Source organism: Protopterus annectens, chromosome 3.part1, assembly GCF_019279795.1.
Source record: "Protopterus annectens isolate FY-2018-M chromosome 3.part1, PAN1.0, whole genome shotgun sequence".
In the NCBI taxonomy this organism is placed as follows: domain Eukaryota; kingdom Metazoa; phylum Chordata; order Ceratodontiformes; family Protopteridae; genus Protopterus; species Protopterus annectens.
Genome location: NC_056732.1, coordinates 65,521,555 through 65,540,052, shown reverse-complemented (window position 1 = coordinate 65,540,052; position 18,498 = coordinate 65,521,555). Strand labels below are relative to the sequence as shown.

Here is an 18,498-nt window from a genome sequence, read left to right as displayed (position 1 = left end):
CTTTCAATCTTTATATTCCAAAGTCTCCATTTGTAGCATGCAAACTGCTTAGAGTTTGTCTTCCCATTCGCCTTTCCATTTCCTAAACATCCTGCACCACGACCTTTACCCTTTCTACATTGGGCTTGGGATCCCTACATTTTTTGTTATGCCTTTTTGGCTAGTATGAGTAGCAGCCCTACTACTACCTGTTCATGCCTGGAATGTTTTTCATTTCCTAACCAAATTAAGAAAAAAATCTGCTTTTCTTCAATACACAGTCTATTCCTGTGATTGCAGATATTAATTGTCCTAGTTCTATCTCTTGTAATGATCTAATTTGCAATACTAAAAATTAAGCATCCAGTTCTCTACCATGTCTTCACATCTCCAGCATGTGGCCTTTACTGACAGTATCATTCTATGTAAGCCTTCTGGTATACAAAAATACTATGCAGACATTTCCAGGCAAAAATTCTAAACTTTCTAGCCCTCGTTGCCTCATTAGGTTATTTTACAAATTCTGATTTGATCTCTACAACTAGAAAATTCTGCCAATCTGCTCTTCGCTTTAATTTATTACCCATCTGTTCTTGATTACAGCTCTATATAGTTCTTCAATCAAATTCCTACTGTTTCTTCTCTCCCTTTTAGCCTTCTTGGATAATAGCTATTCGCTCGGGTATCGTTAAGTCTTTCCAGTCCCTCTCATATTCTCCAAATATCTCATACATTCCTCTACAGTGCAAATAATGCCTTGGGTTTATTCTAAAATTCTCACTGATTTCTTCCTAGATTTAAGTCTTTTCCCATTGATCTCACCTAATCCCAAAAGTAAAACTGTCTTTTTCTTTTCCCACCTACTTCCAATTTCTGCATTTATCCCTCTGTAAATTTTCCTAATCCTATGGGCCAGACATCAAAATGCCAATCATCATACTTCTTCAGCTTAAAAACTCTTTACAATATTTCTAATAGCTGTTTCAGTATTTCCTATTTCACTTCACCACATCACTCAACTGAAATTTTTTGAGGTATCTTCCACCCAAAACATATCTCTTTCTACTTCACAGAGTATTCTGAGTTAATCATATTACACACAATTTTCAGCTGCACTGCTCTGAAATATTTTTACAACTGCAGCACTACAATGACACCATCACCTGTTTCATATCATCTTTTGTCATTTCACTCTCGTGGGTCTTGTCCCAAATGTATGTTTCCTGTCTCAAATTTTCCTAAAAGATTTCTCTCATATCATGCATAAATATTTGCATCATGTCATGTGGCATCAATTTCAATTGTCTTAATATGCCTTGGATCTTAATTTCAACTTGCTCCCAGGTTTTCTCTGGAGAGTCTCCTGATTTCTTAAATAACCAGACTTATAAATATTTTACTCTGTAATCGTCAAATAATTGGGGAAATTCCCTGACTAGGGAGTTGGTTAGTAAATAATTGGAGCAGATAGCTTTAGTCCTGTCTACATTAATTTTATACACATGATTTTACCAAAATTTGTTAATGTTCAAAAATAGATGTCTAATACCACTGTCCAGTCTAGTCAGGTATATAATGACATCATCCCATAAACATTTCCAATTTCTTTCTCCCTTTCTCCCATGTCCAGCTTTTTATGTCTCACTGTTGTATCTTTTGAGCTAAGGACTCCAACTAAATTGCAAATAACAGTGGGGAAAGGGGGTAATCTTGTCTGGTTTCCTGTTCAACTTGGAACTGTGGCATTACTTTTGAATTAATTTTGATTATTTTATTAGAACCCTGGTATAGCTATCTTAGCAGGTTGATAAACTCCAAAGGGAACGCCATATCATTCATTAATTTCCAAAGGTAATGCTAGATACCCTATCAAATGCCTTTTCTGCATCTAAAACCAGCATTACTACATCTCTCTATTTTTTTCTCTATCTTCTTTGTATCTCATGTGTCTAATATGTTACGGAACATTTGCCTCTTCTTTATAAAACCATATTGATCCTCTCCTAATATTCCGGGAAGCATTTGAGCCAGTCTATCTGCCAGAATCATCAAAAAGATTTTTTATGTAATTTAAAAATATATGGGATAATATGACCTGATGCAATGGGACCTTTCCTCTCTTTCAATATCACTGTTACCACTGCTCTATGCCAAGATACCAGTACCCTTGCTTTAGCCAGAAAGTACAGTTGTGTACACTTACCATAAATGGAGATGTTCAAGTGTATTCACTGTTGCAGTCATCACATTTGGGTTACCTGCTTGCAGTAGCCCTCAGTCAGCCTGATTATCAAAGTCTTCGGTCCTGCGTTGGTTGCTGTCTCATCTTCTGTGATGTCAGGTAGTCAGGGGTATAAAGCATGCAGCCGATGCCATTACATCAGTTTTTCTTGCCCAAGATGGCAGGTGCCCCCCCCCCAATGGGAAGCAATTAAAAACATACATATAGATATATATATATATACACACACACACACACACACACACACACACACACACACACACACACACACACACACAAGGTTATACCTCCAGCAAAAAAGCAAATACCCCAAAAAGCTTTTAAGCATAGTAAAGGAGCGTAGAGGTATAGCCAAAAGAAGTCAGGGGGCTGGAGGGAGGGTAACCAGGACTGCAACAGTGAATACACTTCAACATCTACATTTATGGTAAGTGTACACAACTGTACTATGTTCTTTGTGTTTCACTGTTGCAGTCATCACATTTGGGTAGATTCCCAAAGCTAAGGATGGGAGGAGGAATTTAGATAGCATTAGGACCAGCTATAAGGCCCTGCAAGACTGCAGTGGCAAAACCAGCTCTGGATTTAGAGAAAATTGGCAAATGGTAATACTTGGTGAAGGTATGTACAGAACTCCAGGTAGCAGCTACTAAAATGTCTCTGGTAGGGACACCCCTGAGAAAGGCTGTAGAGGTAGATGCAGCCCTGTTTGAATAGGGTCTAATCCCCTGTGGGATAGGTTTTCCATGGTGCTTATAGCAGAAATGAATGCAATGGCCTATCAATTTAGAAACGGTTTGCTTTGAAATAGCCTTCCCCTCTGCTCCTGCAGCAAATGCCACCAGCAGTGTTCAGATTTCCTTTGAGGTTTAGTCCTGTCCAAGAAAAATCTAAGTTGTCTGTGCACATCTAAGGAGTGCAGTATCTGTTCCCCTTTGTTCTGTGGCTTAGAAAAGAAGGTTGGCAAATTAATGGATTAATTAAGAGCCACAATGGATACCATCTTGGGCATGAAGGAGAGATTAGTGCTGAAGGACACCCTGTCCTCATGAAAGATGATGAAAGGCTCCACTGTCATAATGGCCTGTAATTCAGACACCCTTCTTGCTGAAGTGATTGCTAAAAGGAAAGCCGTTTTCCAAGACAGGAATTTTCGGTCTCAAAAGGAGGCAGAGTGAGTTTTTCCAATATAAAGTTAAGGTCCCAGGCTGGAGTTGGGGCTCTTCTGGGTAGTCTTAAGTTTTTGGTCCCTCTGAGAAACTGCTTGAGCAGTGGGTGAGAAAAGAGGAGTGGGTTCTGTGTTGTAATGAACTGAAATGGCTGAGGCGTGAATTTTGATGGAGGAAAAGGAAAGGCCCTTGAGAAGCATCTCAGTTAAGTATTGAAGAATCTGAGGTAAATTGGGCGCTGCTGTGGCCATCCCTTGAGTTTGGTTCCAGGAACAGAATCTTTTCCATTTTTCAGCATAAGATTTTCTAGTACTAGGCCTTCTAGCCTCCAAAATGACATCCAACACTTGTTTACTGAGGGATGGTAACGGAAACATTAGGCAATTAGCCAGACTGCCAGGTTCAGGGTTTGAAACTGGGGGTGCAGAATCTGGCTCTCCTGCTGTGACAGCAGGGTAGGGGTCTGAGGCAGGTGCCATGGGGCTAGCTGTTACACACTGCGCAAGAGGGGGTACAAGTGTTGGCGTGGCCAGTCTGGTGCAATCAGTATCATCCTTGGTTTGTCCTGTTTGATCTTTAGTAGTACTTTGGAGAGGAGAGGCAGAGGAGAAAAGGCATAAACTGATAGATTTTTCCAGCTGAAGGACAGAGCATCCACTTTCCAAGCTTGTTTGTGGGGAGTCCTTGTGCAGAATTTGTCCAATTGGTAGTTCTGGGAGGAGGCAAACATGTCTATATCTGGGCTCCCCCATTTGTTTATCAACAAGTTGAAAGTCTTTGGTTCCAGTTTCCACTCGTGTGGGTCCATGAGATTTCTGCTTAGTTTGTCTGCCAGTGTATTTAGTTTTCCTGGCAGGAACTGAGCCTGTAGATGCACTTGGTAGCTCAAGGCTGTGTTCCACAGAGCCATGGCTAGTCTACAGAGGGGGTAGGAATGGGTACACCCCTGCTTGTTTATGTACCACATAACAGTGGTGTTGTCCGTCGTTACCACTAATTGTCCTGGAAGAATGTAGTCCTTGAAGGCTGTCAGAGCATTCTGTACAGCTAACATTTCTTTTTGATTGATATGCAGGTGCATTTGACTTGGGTTTCATTTGCCCTGAATGCACTTCCCTGCCAGGTGAACCCACCATGCATAGTCTGATGCGTCTATTGTTAGGGTTTGGGCGGCAGGGGGTAGAGTGAATGGCAGTCCCTTGTTTTGGTGGCAGGCCTCTGCTCACCAAAGGAATTCTAACCGTAGAAACTGTATGATAGGAATCATTGCTTCTAGATCCTGAGAATGATGACACCATAGACTTTTTAGACACCACTGTAGTTTCCTCATATGCAGTCTTGCATATGGAATTAGTAGAATGCACGAGGCCATGAACCCCAAGGCTTGCAGTATTTGCCTTGCAGATAGTAGGGTTTTTGTGGCCACTAGTTTGAAGTAAGTTGTCAAATGAATTTGTTTCTCTGGCGTGAGGAAAGCCATCTGGGAAGTTGTGTTCAAGCTTGCTCCCAGGAATATAATTTGTTGACAGGGTACCAACTGTGATTTCTTTTCTTTTATGGTGTACCCCTGACAAGTTAGCACCTTTTGTACAAATGCCAGATGTCTCAAAAGTATTTCCTGGCTTTCTTCCTGAATTAGACAATCGTCCAGGTATGGGTATATTTGAATATTTCTTTACTTGCAAAATGCAATGACTGGAACTAGGCACTTTGTGAATACCCTGGACGCAGTAGATAAACCAAAGGGCAGTGCAGAGAACTGATAGTGCATGCAGCCTGCTTTGAAGCGTAGGTATCTTCTGCAAGACTCCCTGATTGGGATGTGCAGGTAAGGCTTCCTTTAAATCCAGTGTTGCCAACCAGGCATCTTTGCCTATCATGGGAAGCAACTGGTGAAGAGTTAGCATCCTGAATTTTGGAATCACCAAAAAGGTGTTTAGGATAGAAAGGTCCAGGATAGGACACCATGGGTTGTCTTTTCTGGGTACCAGGAAAAGTCTTGAGTAGAAACCTTGTCGCTTTTCCTCTTCTGGTACAGTCTGAATAGCCTTTATTCTTGAGAGAATACTTGCTTTTGAGCCTCTGCACATTGATTTGGAGGTAGATCTGGCCAACCGTTTGAGGTTGCTAACGTGTGGAAGTGAAATCTGTATCCTTGGGAAACTATGTTTAAAACCCATTTGTCCTGGGTAATGAGTTCCAAGTTTTTGCTTGCATAGCAATCTTTCCCCCTAAAGGAGCAGTCAGTTGAAAAGTGCTTGTAAGTTTTAAAGTTAAGTCATTGAGACAGCTACCATGGGGGGAGTCTTACTACTCCCTGATTTGGAAGTGGGAGCCCCCCCACTGCTTAGTCCTGTACGTACCCTGGGACTGAAGCCTGGTTGTTGTGCTGGTTCTGGGTTTGAACTGAGAAGGCCTGGAAGAGGCAGGAAAGGACCAATTTTTTGAGGACAATGCCTACTAAATCTTGGAGGCTGTGCTTGTAAGAAATCTTTAACAGTTTGCATTGATTTAGCTTTTTCCTCCATCTTTTTAAGAACTTCTGCTTTGTTGCCAGACAGGCAGTCCTGATTTAAGGGAGCATCCAGCAATTTAGTTTTAACACGATCTGGCAAAGATTGCTCCTTAAGCCAAGCATGCCTTTTAAGTACAGACCCAGTAACAGCAGCCCTGCAAGATGCCTCTAGTGAATCAAAACCACATTGCAAAGTATGTTTTCCAACCTGTTCAGCAGAATGCATTAAATTCTGTAAATCCTTATTTTCAGCACAATCAGGAATCAACATCATTTTCTGTTTAAGCAATCCAATAATATGCTGCTGATACTTTAACATATGAAACTGGCAATTTAAGGCTCTGATGGGCCAACGTTGCAAAGGTGTATACCTTCTTACCCCATCTATCCAGGGCCCTGGAATCTCTATCAGAAGGGGTAGGATTTTTGGCAGTAGTAGCCTTAATGCCCTTGGGTCCCTGTGAAATGGGCTCAGGATCCGCAGTACGACTTTTAATAAGGAATTTGTGAGAATCAGGAACCCTGTAATATCTATCAGGTTTTCTGGGAGCAGGAGGTAAAGAGTCAGGGGCCAAGCTAGATTCCGAAAAGGCATCGCCAACAATGACCAGCACAGGAGGGATAGCTAAAAGCCTGTGTTGGGGCAGGAGTAAGAAATTTCTAAGCCTCTTTTTAGAATCAGAGTAATCCTGACTTTCACAGTGAAAATGCTCCCTAAGAGTATGCAAGGTTTCACCAAAAGAAAAATCCTCTGGGGGAGAAGTAGAGGGAATAGAGTCCTATGCATCAGAATCCTCATAGGTGGATAAGGGTAAATCCTGGTCATCAGAGAAGACAGAAGTTATCATAAGCAAATTCAGTCCTAGGTCTCTTAGAGGGGGAAGGTTGGCTTCCCCTGATTAAAGTAATAAGGTCTTCAGCCATTCTTTTCATTTGTTTTTTAGGCATAGAGGCCTAACCATGCGGTCTGGGCATCGGTTTCCTAGGCATGGTTTGAGTTTTAGGCCTTGAAGAAGAAGATGGCGTCGGTTTAATATGCAAGTCAGTAGGCCTGAATACACCCTCAGAAGCCGGTGCCTGCACAGTGGCTCTGGACCCATCCAAAGTACAGACATCTGCAAGTTCCACAGCTGAAGCATCTCGCGGCATACCGGACTCTGAATGGGTCTCAGTAGAGGCCTGCGAATCTGAAGAAGCGGGTATCAGGGGCTGCGAAAGCGCCTCACTGATTACCGGCGAACTGGTGACTAGCTTAGGAAAAGCGCCGTCGGCAGCTTTGGACCTAGGTGGCCTGTCTCTGTCTTTATCTTTGTGTTTTGTCGGAAGTTGGATGGCTTACCGAAGACATATCTGGATAATTAAACCAAGTACCAAAATATGTAGAAGCGAAAATATACAGACGAACAGTTCGTGGTTTAAATAAGGTACAAAACTGACAGCGAGGTACGTCGTGGTCAGGGCCTAGGCAAGGAATACAGAACGAATGAAAATCTTTATGAGGTATTTATTTTCCACAAGAAATACAATTATTGACTTTTACTGACATCGGTTTAGAGCAAGAAAAAGTTTCCCCAACGGGGTACTTAGCTTTAGTTGGGAGACTTTGGTTCTGAAACTCGAAAATGAAAATTTCAGGAGTTGGCCGACCGGCACTTGCGAACTGCTTCTGCTTCGGGCACCACACGGCAAGAAAGACTGATGTAATGGTGTCGGCTGCATGCTTTATACCCCTGACTACCTGACGTCATGGAAGATGAGACAGCAACTGACGCAGGACCCAAGACTTTGATAATCAGGCCGACTGAGGGCTACTGGAAGCAGATAACCCAAATGCGATGACTGCAACAGTGAAACACGAAGAACATCAGAGTTAAACAGTCTTTGCCATATGGAAAATATCTCTTGATTAAAGCCTTTCCATATTTCTACTAGAAAGCTGCTCCAACCCAGTGTTTGCCTGAAGTTTGTTTACCAACTGCTCATTAATTTCTTGAACAGAGCTGGGCTTTGTTAGGTCTTTGATCTTTGCTGGTTTTAACTTCCTTAACCTCACTTTAGACATAAAATCTCTACAACTTTTACCTCAAGTCCCTGCTGCTTGTTGGCATGAGTATAAATTTACATATTATTCATTGAATTCTTTCTCTGTTGCTCTTTGCTCCGATACCAATGTCCCTTCTGTTATGTCCCTAATCCTTACTATTATCTCTCAACTTTCTGATGTTTAAGTCTTAGGGCTAGAGTTTTCTGCCACTTTGGGCCCTCTTCCTTGTACTAAGCCTTAACAACTACTTGTTTCTTATAAAGTTCTTCTGTAAAATATTCCTTCTACTTCCTTAATTTGTTTTGTAGTTCATCTCTTTGTTGGTTATTCAGAACTTCTATTCTATCATGAAACCTCCTGTATTTCTTGTAACCTGTGTTCTCTCTCTCTCTCTCTCAAATAATTTATTTCTCTCCACTCCCTCTTTTCTAACTGCTGAATTTTATGTCTCAAGGCCTTTTTGATAAGCTCCCATTTTCCTATAATTTGGTTCATGGGGGAAAAATTAATGAAAATGTCCAGGAAAAATACCAGCCAGCTGCAGTACGATTCTCCACACCCACTCCTCTCCTCATTTATGGGACAATGAACAGTCCGATATTTCAAGGCTCCACCCCCAAACAGAGACACAGGACCCACCTGGTGAAGGGTTACATGGGGGCTAAAACATGTCTATGGTAGCATTTTATAACATAGTAGGTAATGGTCTACTTTTGATGAACTTAAATCTTAGGAGAATCAACAAACTACCAAAGTTAATGCCTTTACAGCCTCATACACCCCTGACATAGTAATAGCCACAGAAAACAGGCTAAGAACAGGTACTAAAGACTAGAAAATTCTACCCCCTGGCTATACCGTTAGAAATAACAGAAAGCATATGAAAGCTGCTGGCGTGGCTATGATGTACAAAAAACAAATACACTTCCTACCCCCCTCTCCAACCCAACTTTCCCAATGCTGAAATGTTTCTTTCTCTCCTGAAAATCAACAAACACAAGAGTATATGTATCACTGTCATCTAGATCTCTCCTGGAAACAGCATCCCATTACTAAAATAAATCCTGGATCTCTCATAATGTCAACAGGAAACCATTATCATAGGTGATGTTAATACATACTGCCTACTTATTAACTCTGACTCTCCCACTCTCTCCATCAGTCTCTTTGGTGTTACTTAGATTATCACTAATGTAGTACAGGGAGTCCAGATCCTGACCACCACTCCTAAAAAAAATCAACACTGCTGGCTGCCCACTCGATACCAGTGACTATCCACCAACCTTTGTCGTGAGACAATCTAATCCTGCACAAACACAATCTAAAATAATGTCCATACACTCTCATCCTTCAATAATGACACCTTAATTAGCTACCTCAACAAATGGAACTGGGACATTCTACAATACTTATCTCTAGATGATTGCATAACTCATCCTAACAACACATTCTTTAACATACTAAATGAACTAGCCCCATCAGATCAAAACAAATAAAATCCAGCCCTGCCCCATGACTCAAGAGAAACCAGAGATAAAGCTTATAATGCATGGTCTACTGGCAAAACACCACAAAAATGGCAATATTTTAGACAGCTTAGGAACCTTTCTAAACAAAAAAAATCAAACCAGACAAAACTAAATACTTTTCTAAGCTTCAGGACAATCACCAACAGAACCCTAAGCTTTTCTGGAATGCAGTTAAAAGGCTATTACACCCAGGCAAAACTACAACTCCTTCACCAACTAGCACCAACAACCCAGCTCCTCCAGCTATCCAATTTAATGTACATTTCATACACTCTATCCTCTCCTTAATTAACAAAAAACTATCCACCAGCCTCACTATCACAAACAGTACTAATCACCACCAAAATATTTTCTCCCTCCAAACTGCATCTACCACATCTATCAAAAAACACCTTCTAAAACTAGAAAAATCTTCACCAGCTTCTGACAACCTGCCATCAGAGTATCTCAGAAATGCTGCAAATGCTACATCATACCCTGTATCTATACTCACAGCCTGATCAATTAAAGAAAGTTATGCACTTGACATCTAGAAAAAAAAATCCCACATCATATCTGTACATAAAGGGGAACATCCATGGACCTCTCCAACTGCCAACCTACAGCCATTCTACCTCCACTCTCCAAAATATTAGAAAAATGCATTAAATTCCCAACTCCTTTTCCATCTCCACAATAACAATTTCTTCCCCAACATTCAACATAGTTTCCGACTTCACCACAGCACCACTACTGCTCTGCTCAGTTTTGCAGAAATCATAAACTCTAATAGAAACACAGGCAACCTAGTATCCTCCCTCTACTTAGACAAGTCAAAAGCATTTGACACAGTTTCATACTAACTCCTGCTCCATGAACTATTTTCCCTAAGACTCCCCCATTCATCCCTTAGTTACGTCCATTGCCATCTCACCAGCAGACTCTAGGCTGAAAACAGAAAGAGTAACTCTCTCCCTTTCTGTCCATCGCTGTTGGTGTACCTCAGAGATCTATTCTAGGCCCTTTACTATTCAACATATTCACTAACAATCTTCATAAAGCTACCAAAGAAGCCACCATATACAAATACAGAGACAATGCCAGTCTCAATCGCTCTGCAACAAGTCTAACTCTACTCCACATGATGACCCAGAACTCTTTTTTTCCTCAGTTAAGGCCTGGCTAGATGACTACAAACTTCTTTTAAATGCTAAAAAACAAGTTAATGGTGTTTCTACCCAAATCTCTGTCAGCACAGAAATGATCCTTCAACATTAAATCAGCAAATAATGCCTCAATCGAGACAGTTTCCAACACAAAGCTTCTTGGTGTCTTAATTGATTACTTAAATTATGATCAACACATCACTCAAGCCATCAAGAAAATTCACCAAAAGTTGGACTTCCTCTTCAGAAACAAACCCTTTCTCACCAACTACTCTAGGAATTCTTTAGCAACATCTTATCTTCTCCCTTTACTTCTCTCTGCAGCACACATCCTGACTACACTTCACTCCAGCGTAAAAAATAAACTAAAGCTTTGCCAAGTTTGCATCAAACTTACCAAACCGTTCACACCACCACTATATACTACTGAAGCACCTACAGTGGCTTGAAATACCTAATTATCTTACCTACTCCCAACTGTTTAGTGCTCACAAAATAATACATAAATCCAACAACTGCCCATCACTACAAAACATTCTCAAACATTACTTTCCTCCTAGGAATCTCCCCTCACAAAAGAAATGCAGGACACTCACTTTACTCAACCCATGTTGCTAATCACTGGAACTCCATCCCACACACCCTAAACAAAAACATTACATGTTTCAAACACAACCTAAAACAACACTTAACTTCCTCATGGCTATACTCATGCTCCCACCTGACTAAACCCATCTTTCTTTCTGTTTCTCTTCTGTTTCTTTTCCATCGCCAATCTCTCTATCACTCACCCTGACTCTTCCACTTTTTCTTATCCCTGTCGCTTTTATCCCCACTACTATTCCACTACTATTCCTCCAGCGAACCTATATGCTTAATCCTCTACAACTATTACACCATCCTTACCCACCTCATCATCCTACCTACCTACTGTTAACACAACCTCTCCATTATCAGAACTTTTTCTACTTAAGTGTTTCTTGATTATTTCTGTTTATATTCTTCCTCCCCCTCTATTGTCTGTTCCTGCTCTAGTGACATCCTACCTCATTAATGTCAGTATACATACACTGAACCTATGTGCATTATCATTGCACTTGTATCTCCAGCTATTAATGCTAACGTGTCTTATGTAAAATAATATAACTTCTGAAGTATATGATAAATGTCTTTACCCTTTGTCTCAATACTATCAAAAATAATGCTTAAAATGTTAATTTTTTATTATTGTTTATTGTACATATGTATTTTACATTTTCTCTCAGAGTCTCCACTGAAAAAATGGGATTTGTGCCCAGTCAGACTTTCCTGGTAAACAAAAGACAATAAATACAAATAAATATTTTCAAGCCTGGTGGTAGTCCTTCATGTTTAGAGCAAGTTAACTTCATTCAGAGAGTCATCTGATTTTCCACATATATGAATACACATCACATGCAATATATTCATAGACATTCACATCACAGTATGTAAGATTTTAGGTAACAGTAACAAGTTTTTCTCAATGCAACTGAGAAAGACTGGAACTGCAGTTGTATCATCAATACCCAGACAAAGTAAATCTAAGAAATGATGGAAAGAACCACATAAGCTATAAAAATATGCTAAAATGCAAGGAAGAAAGATGGGAGGAATCCTTACTTGATCATACTGTAGTCAAACTGAGGGCATAGGAATGGTCTGGCACAACTGCTGATCAGCAGGAAAACTTGGAACTCATAGTAATGCCTAAACAAGGAAAAGCAACAATAGTACAAAAGAATGTGAAAGAAGTGTTGAGAGAAAAAAAGCAAACAGAAGCAGTATTCTGACAAATCTGCATTTCCAGAACTGCTGGCAGATACAAAGCTGCACTACCAGGACTACTGCCACATACAAACAGTCATTATACAGTAAGACCATACATGAATCCCGTGGTGGTCCAGAAAATTAAAGACCAGGCTAGGCCATATATTGCCAGTACTAAAGATGTTCAAAAATACAGGAAATAAAGATTATGAAATAACAGGCTTAATGGCAGAGCAACAGAAGACCTGTTGTAATGAAGCACATGACATCCCAGATCGAGGAAACATGAAGAGATCAGACACTCAAGTGGACTGGGACAAAGCTGAGAGACTATGCTTTCTAATACTGCCATTCCTAGAACATGATGAAAGGGTTGACAGAAATCCCCTGAGGTGTTGAAGATCAAAAGAGACAGTGTCTTCAGAAGATCAAAGGATAAAGGTCAATGAATTCTGAACAGTGAAATGTGCACATCTATATAGTTAGAAGGGAAAGGTATACAATATTCGAAAGCTGTGACATTTAGCTAAACAAAGGGGACTACAGAATACCACATGTACAAATGATGCATGAGAAGTACACATACAGTTACACAGAAAGGCGTAAAAAAAAAAAAAAAAAAAAAAAAAAAAAGAGTAGTTTGAGAAAAAAAACATGGCAAGCAGATATGGTGGTGCAAGCAGACCCTGCACAATAAATGGTATGCTGAAGAAAAGCAGGCTTCAAGTGCCCAAACCTACGCTTCAACAAGTCATCTCTGTGACATACAGAGATATAGTTCTGACTATGGAGCAGGTGACCCAAGTTCAAATAGTGGCTCAAGTGTCTGCAGGAATTGGCAGAGGAGGACATGAGTGAGAAGCCATTGATAGCTCACCCATAGTGTGTGTGTGTGTGTGTGGGGGGGGCAACTCTGCCTCACCACATGGGTGGCACCTACTGGAAGCACTAGGTTTACATACTATGGAGGTTGGGCCTACCAGGTACATTCTGCTAAGTACATTCACAGTGCTAAGTTGAGGAAAATTCAGTGTGTAGAGGTATACTTCCCACTGGAAGGTTGCAACAGCACAGTGTGAAAGAGCTGTTACGGGGGGGGGACTGTTCAGCTAGGAAGAGGGCAGGCCATCCCGCAGAAGAAGCAAGCTAACCCACGCCCTACCACCTGGTTCTTGCCACGAGACAGAAGGATTCTTTGGCAGGAACGAATGGGCCATAGGGCCTTCATCTAGCTTGAGGCTGCCTGCCTTCTGTCTCTGTGGAATGAATGGGCCAATAGGATGAACACAGAGGAGCTATCAGGCAGATCCTAGGGAGGAGGATTAGGGAAAAAATAATCTCCCACTTGAATAAATGAGGCTCAATAGCAGAAAAGTATTACAGAGATTACTATGTGCAAATAAACAGAGAAGAGGTCACACAATCAAAAGAAATGTATGTATTGAGGTGAAACTGCAGGTTGATAGGGTTGAGCAGAGAAGCATAGCTGCTTCAACTAGCACCATGGGCCAAGTACTATAAACCAGTGCCCAGCACCCTTAGCTGTTCAACTGAAGATGAAGAAAAAAAAAAAGGACTTCACAGTAATAAGCCATAAGTGAATGGCTTATTATAGTTAGATCTATCCCCCCGGCAAGAAAAAAAAATGGACGTTCCTTCTACTGGCATACCAACCAACTAAAGTGTAGCAACAGTTGCTACAGTTTATATCTGCCTTCATGGAGCATAGGTGTTTTTTTTTTAATTTCTTTCTTAAAATGTAGCAAATAATTGCGACAAGTTTATACCCTTGCCTGCACAGAGTGGTACGTTACTCTATTTTTTTTTTTTTTTTTTTAATTCTTCTGTTATAACTGTAGCAAACAGTTGCCACAGCATATACTCTGCCTGCATGCAGCACTAAAGAACTCAGGTTTCAGTTAATAAATTTTTTTTTTTTAACTTTTGAACTACTGCTTGCTACAGTATAGACCACACACAGGGTGCTACAGTGCTGTAGTTTGACTGCAATGTCGGTATTGCATTAAACAGTGATTGGGATTGGCTGATCACACTCCCCCCCCCCCAACACTTTGTACCTGGGGCAGTTGCTTCCCCCCGCTACACCTCTGTTGATAAGAATGCAAGGAAAAATGAAATGTACCTTCAGGTTTACAGAAAAGATGTCATGCTTGAAGGAAACTACTGTCTTACACAGAACAGAGGCTATAACTATTACTCATAATCTTGAAATAAACCATTTTTAATTTAAAAATGAGATGCATACACTTTCAAATGATGGCTTCTGACATGGCAACAGGAGTATGTGCTAGACAGAAAAGTAGTTTTGATGATTACAGCTTGTGTAGCTAGATTTACTAGGCTACGAGACAAAATAGAAGGAAGAAGACTGAGGAAAAAATAGTAGTTTTTGAAAATAAAGTACAGGCTGGACAAAAAGCTATCAATTTCTTACCTCCTTATCTTCTAATGCAGAATCCAGTGGTGCTTTCAACATCCTGACTTGTACTTTCTCACCTGTTTTCCTTCCAGGTCTTTTTACCTTTCCTGACACCACCTTTACTCTTAGTCCAGATGTCTCTGACAAGTTTTTCCAACTTTTACTGCTGCTTGTATCTGTAACCATTTTAACCAAGGGTGGTGGAGGCTGATGGAGAGAGAAAAAAGTAATAATCTAAATTAAACTCAGTGATATCATGCAGCAGGATTACATTTCCCACCATTTAATTGCACTGACAGAACACACCGACAATTTCTGGTGTGAAACACTTTCCTTTAAATCAAGAGGCACAGAATGAGAAAGAGAGACACTGCCTCAGTTAAAACATAAAGAAATCAAAGATATAGAATATTGATGATTTGCAATAAATGGTAAGCAGCCATGCGAATAATAAGATATCAGCTAAGACAGGACTTCACCAAAAATAAAACAAATGTCTGTAGTACTTTTTTCCAATTGCTCTTGGACCACTCGGTATATTTGGTCAAATATAACTGAGCAGACTGAGTTTACAACACCCCACTGCCTGCTGAAGCAGGTAGTCCTGTTCAGTTGTAAGTCCTAAGACTGGCCTCAAGACAACAGAAAAGAAACATCATCATACAATCTGAAATAATCCAGTGGAAATTAGTCTCGTGTCCCAAGCAAAGAATTAAGACACTACCTGCATACTTATAATCAGTCCATCTGAATGAGAACTACTATTAGCTGCCATTATAGTACCCATTTGAAATTAAAAAAAAAATGACAGTGTTGGTAACTGTGGTTTCATAGCTCTCTGACTTGACAATTAACTATTTTTCTGATTATGCTTCTGGTGAAAGCTATTTCCTGCACACCACAATACATTTCAGCAACCCCCTGGAGGTGGTGTCCTTCTCACATGTGCTCCTATTTGCATGGTAGTGGTAAGGTAATTCAGAAAGGTGTAAAGCAACTACAGTCAAGGTAAACAAGAAGCAGCCTCTAGAAGACATCAGTCTAGTCAAATGTCACTAAAGAATTATGTGAAACTCCTAGCTCCTAAGGAGCCCATAAGGTAACAGTAGCAGTAGCTGTCAAAAGCCCACACAGGCTCCAACATTTTATTTTTAGAACGCCACTTTGAAATGTAATGAGCTGCCATGCTGGCAAACAGTTAAGATGTTACCTGTAATGCTGACACCGAGGTTTAAGAGCACATGTATTTTTGCATACTATCAACCAGAATGGATACAGTGAGCATCTAATGGACTATACACCTGCACACATTAACTATTCTGCAGTCCCCAGAATATTTCATTCAATACTCCCTCTACTATCCAGCTCTCCCTTCTGTTCTGCATACCATAACATACCTTCAGCCCTCTTACTTACCAACACCTCAGCATCACATTGTTCCCCAATACATCACCCCACCTTCTACTCCCTCCTATATCCATAAACTTGTCAAAATATCATCCTACAACTAACCACCATGACAGCAGTCTCCATGCTGACTCTCTCACTTCTCCTGCTACTCACCCTACTTAACACCTTTACCTTCAGACCACAGCCCATCACCATCATCCTAGTTGACTATCCAACATGCTGTAGCATAGTCAACCCTTAATTCACCCAAGATAACACCCACCTTATACTCTAACAATACTACAAACCTTTTCTAACATAGCCTACACTCACACAACCCCATAATACTCAAACTAAAATTAAGATGAAATGTTTATCTACAACCATCATATCTCTCCCATACTAAAACTCAAAGGTGGCATCCATCCAAACCCTGTACCAGCTATATCCCCACAAACCTTTAACTCTACAACCCACACCCCTCCAATACAACATAAAACTAATTGCTCTTCTCTCAAGATTACATTTATAAATATTAGAAGCACCTATAACAAAATACCATAGTTCCATGCCTGGCTTAACCCACATTCATGACGAAATAAAAGGACCAGTGGAGTCATAATAATATACAAAAATTCTCTGCAGTTTACCCCTTCACTACTACATCCTCCACAATTTGGTACAATAGAAATGTTCTTATCTACCTTGATACTCAATCAGACCAAGAGATTACCCATCATAGGTGCTTATTTGCTACCTGGCAATAACCTCTGTACTGCAGAAGACTTCATCTGCTGGGTCTCATCCATGATTTCCCGAGACATCTACATACTGGTTGGTTTTCTCATTCTCTCTCTCTCTCTCTCTCTCTCTCTCTCTCTCGCTAACATTTCAATCAAGACTCCATCTCCTATCTAAAACACATTCGACTAGATGATGCAGTAGCTCTTTTTAATTCTACTTTCTCGAACATCCTAAATGAAATTTGTCTACTCAGAAAAAAAAGGAGAGAGAATTAGGGCCAAACCTGCCCACTGGTTGTCTTGAAATACAAAACACCTAATGAGGCTAAAGAGACAGAGCCTGAAATACATGACTATCCAATAAAACGCAAACAATCTCCAAAAATTCAGAGAACTCTGAAATCAAACGAAAACTCAAATTAATTTACATAAAAAACATGCTATACTGACCTGCAACATAAAATTACAAAAATCCCAAAACATTCTGGTCCTTTATAAACCAGCTGCTCAATCCTTGCCTCACCACTCAACCATATCCTACACTTAATGTTAAGAACAACTCCAACAATTGTGCTGAGGCTTCCAACTCTCATTTCATTCAGTCTCATGACTACTTCAAAATTCCCCTAATACCAACAAGCACCACTACCATTTCTCTTCATAACTTTTTCCAACCAGTCACTATCTACATAAAAAACTATTACTCAAGTTGAAATCCACCACCTTAGCTCCCCAACAACCTACCTGGAGAATACCTTCAGAAGGGTACAGAAGCAACAGACTCCCCCATCTCAATTCAAAAAATCTCTCTATCAGTGAAGCATATGTGCCTACCTTCTGGACAACAAAGCCACATTCTTCTCCTCCACAAAGGAGGGCATTGGGCATTCAACTCAACTCTCATACTGCAGGTCCACTGCCATCCTCTCCCCCTGTCAAAAATACTCAAAAATGCTCACAATCACAACTCTTACATTACCTCACATTAAATAACCTCCTCTCTTCCTCTCAGCATGGCTTCCGTCTCAACCACAGTACCTCTACTGCTTTACTTAATTTCACCAATACAGTAAACACAAACAGGAATGAAGGAAACCTAGTGTATGCCCTCTTCCTTGATTTATCCACAGCCTTTGACAGTCTCTCACTCCACTCTCCTATACAAACTTCATAACCTAGGACTCAACACCACTGCTATATCACTCATGGTTCCATAGCTACCTCCAAATACAGTTCAAGCTGTCAAGTGGCAAAAAGACATCTCATCCTTCCTCAAGGTCCCCGTCAATGCACCACAAGGATCAATCTTGGGATTCATTCTCTAACATCCTCATTAACAGCCTACATAAAGCTTGTAAAACTGCATCCCTAGTACAGTATGCACATGATCAAAAAAATCAACAAACTACAAGAACTTATACGAGTCCTTCTTCCTCCATAGAAAAGTGACTGACATCTGCCCAGTTAGTGCTAAACATAAATAAACCCAAACTAACCCTATTTACTCTTAAACAG

General features: G+C 40.5%; 1 protein-coding gene across 1 annotated transcript in view; it reads right to left on the bottom strand.

Moving 5' to 3' along the window:
• TBC1D31 (TBC1 domain family member 31) overlaps nucleotides 1-18,498 on the bottom strand; it is a 1,335,355-nt gene that overhangs the window by 926,269 nt on the left and 390,588 nt on the right. Inside the window, exon 8 of the mRNA XM_044066576.1 lies at nucleotides 14,867-15,058. Coding sequence (XP_043922511.1) covers nucleotides 14,867-15,058 — 192 coding nt within the window. The remainder of the gene's footprint in view (nucleotides 1-14,866; nucleotides 15,059-18,498) is intronic.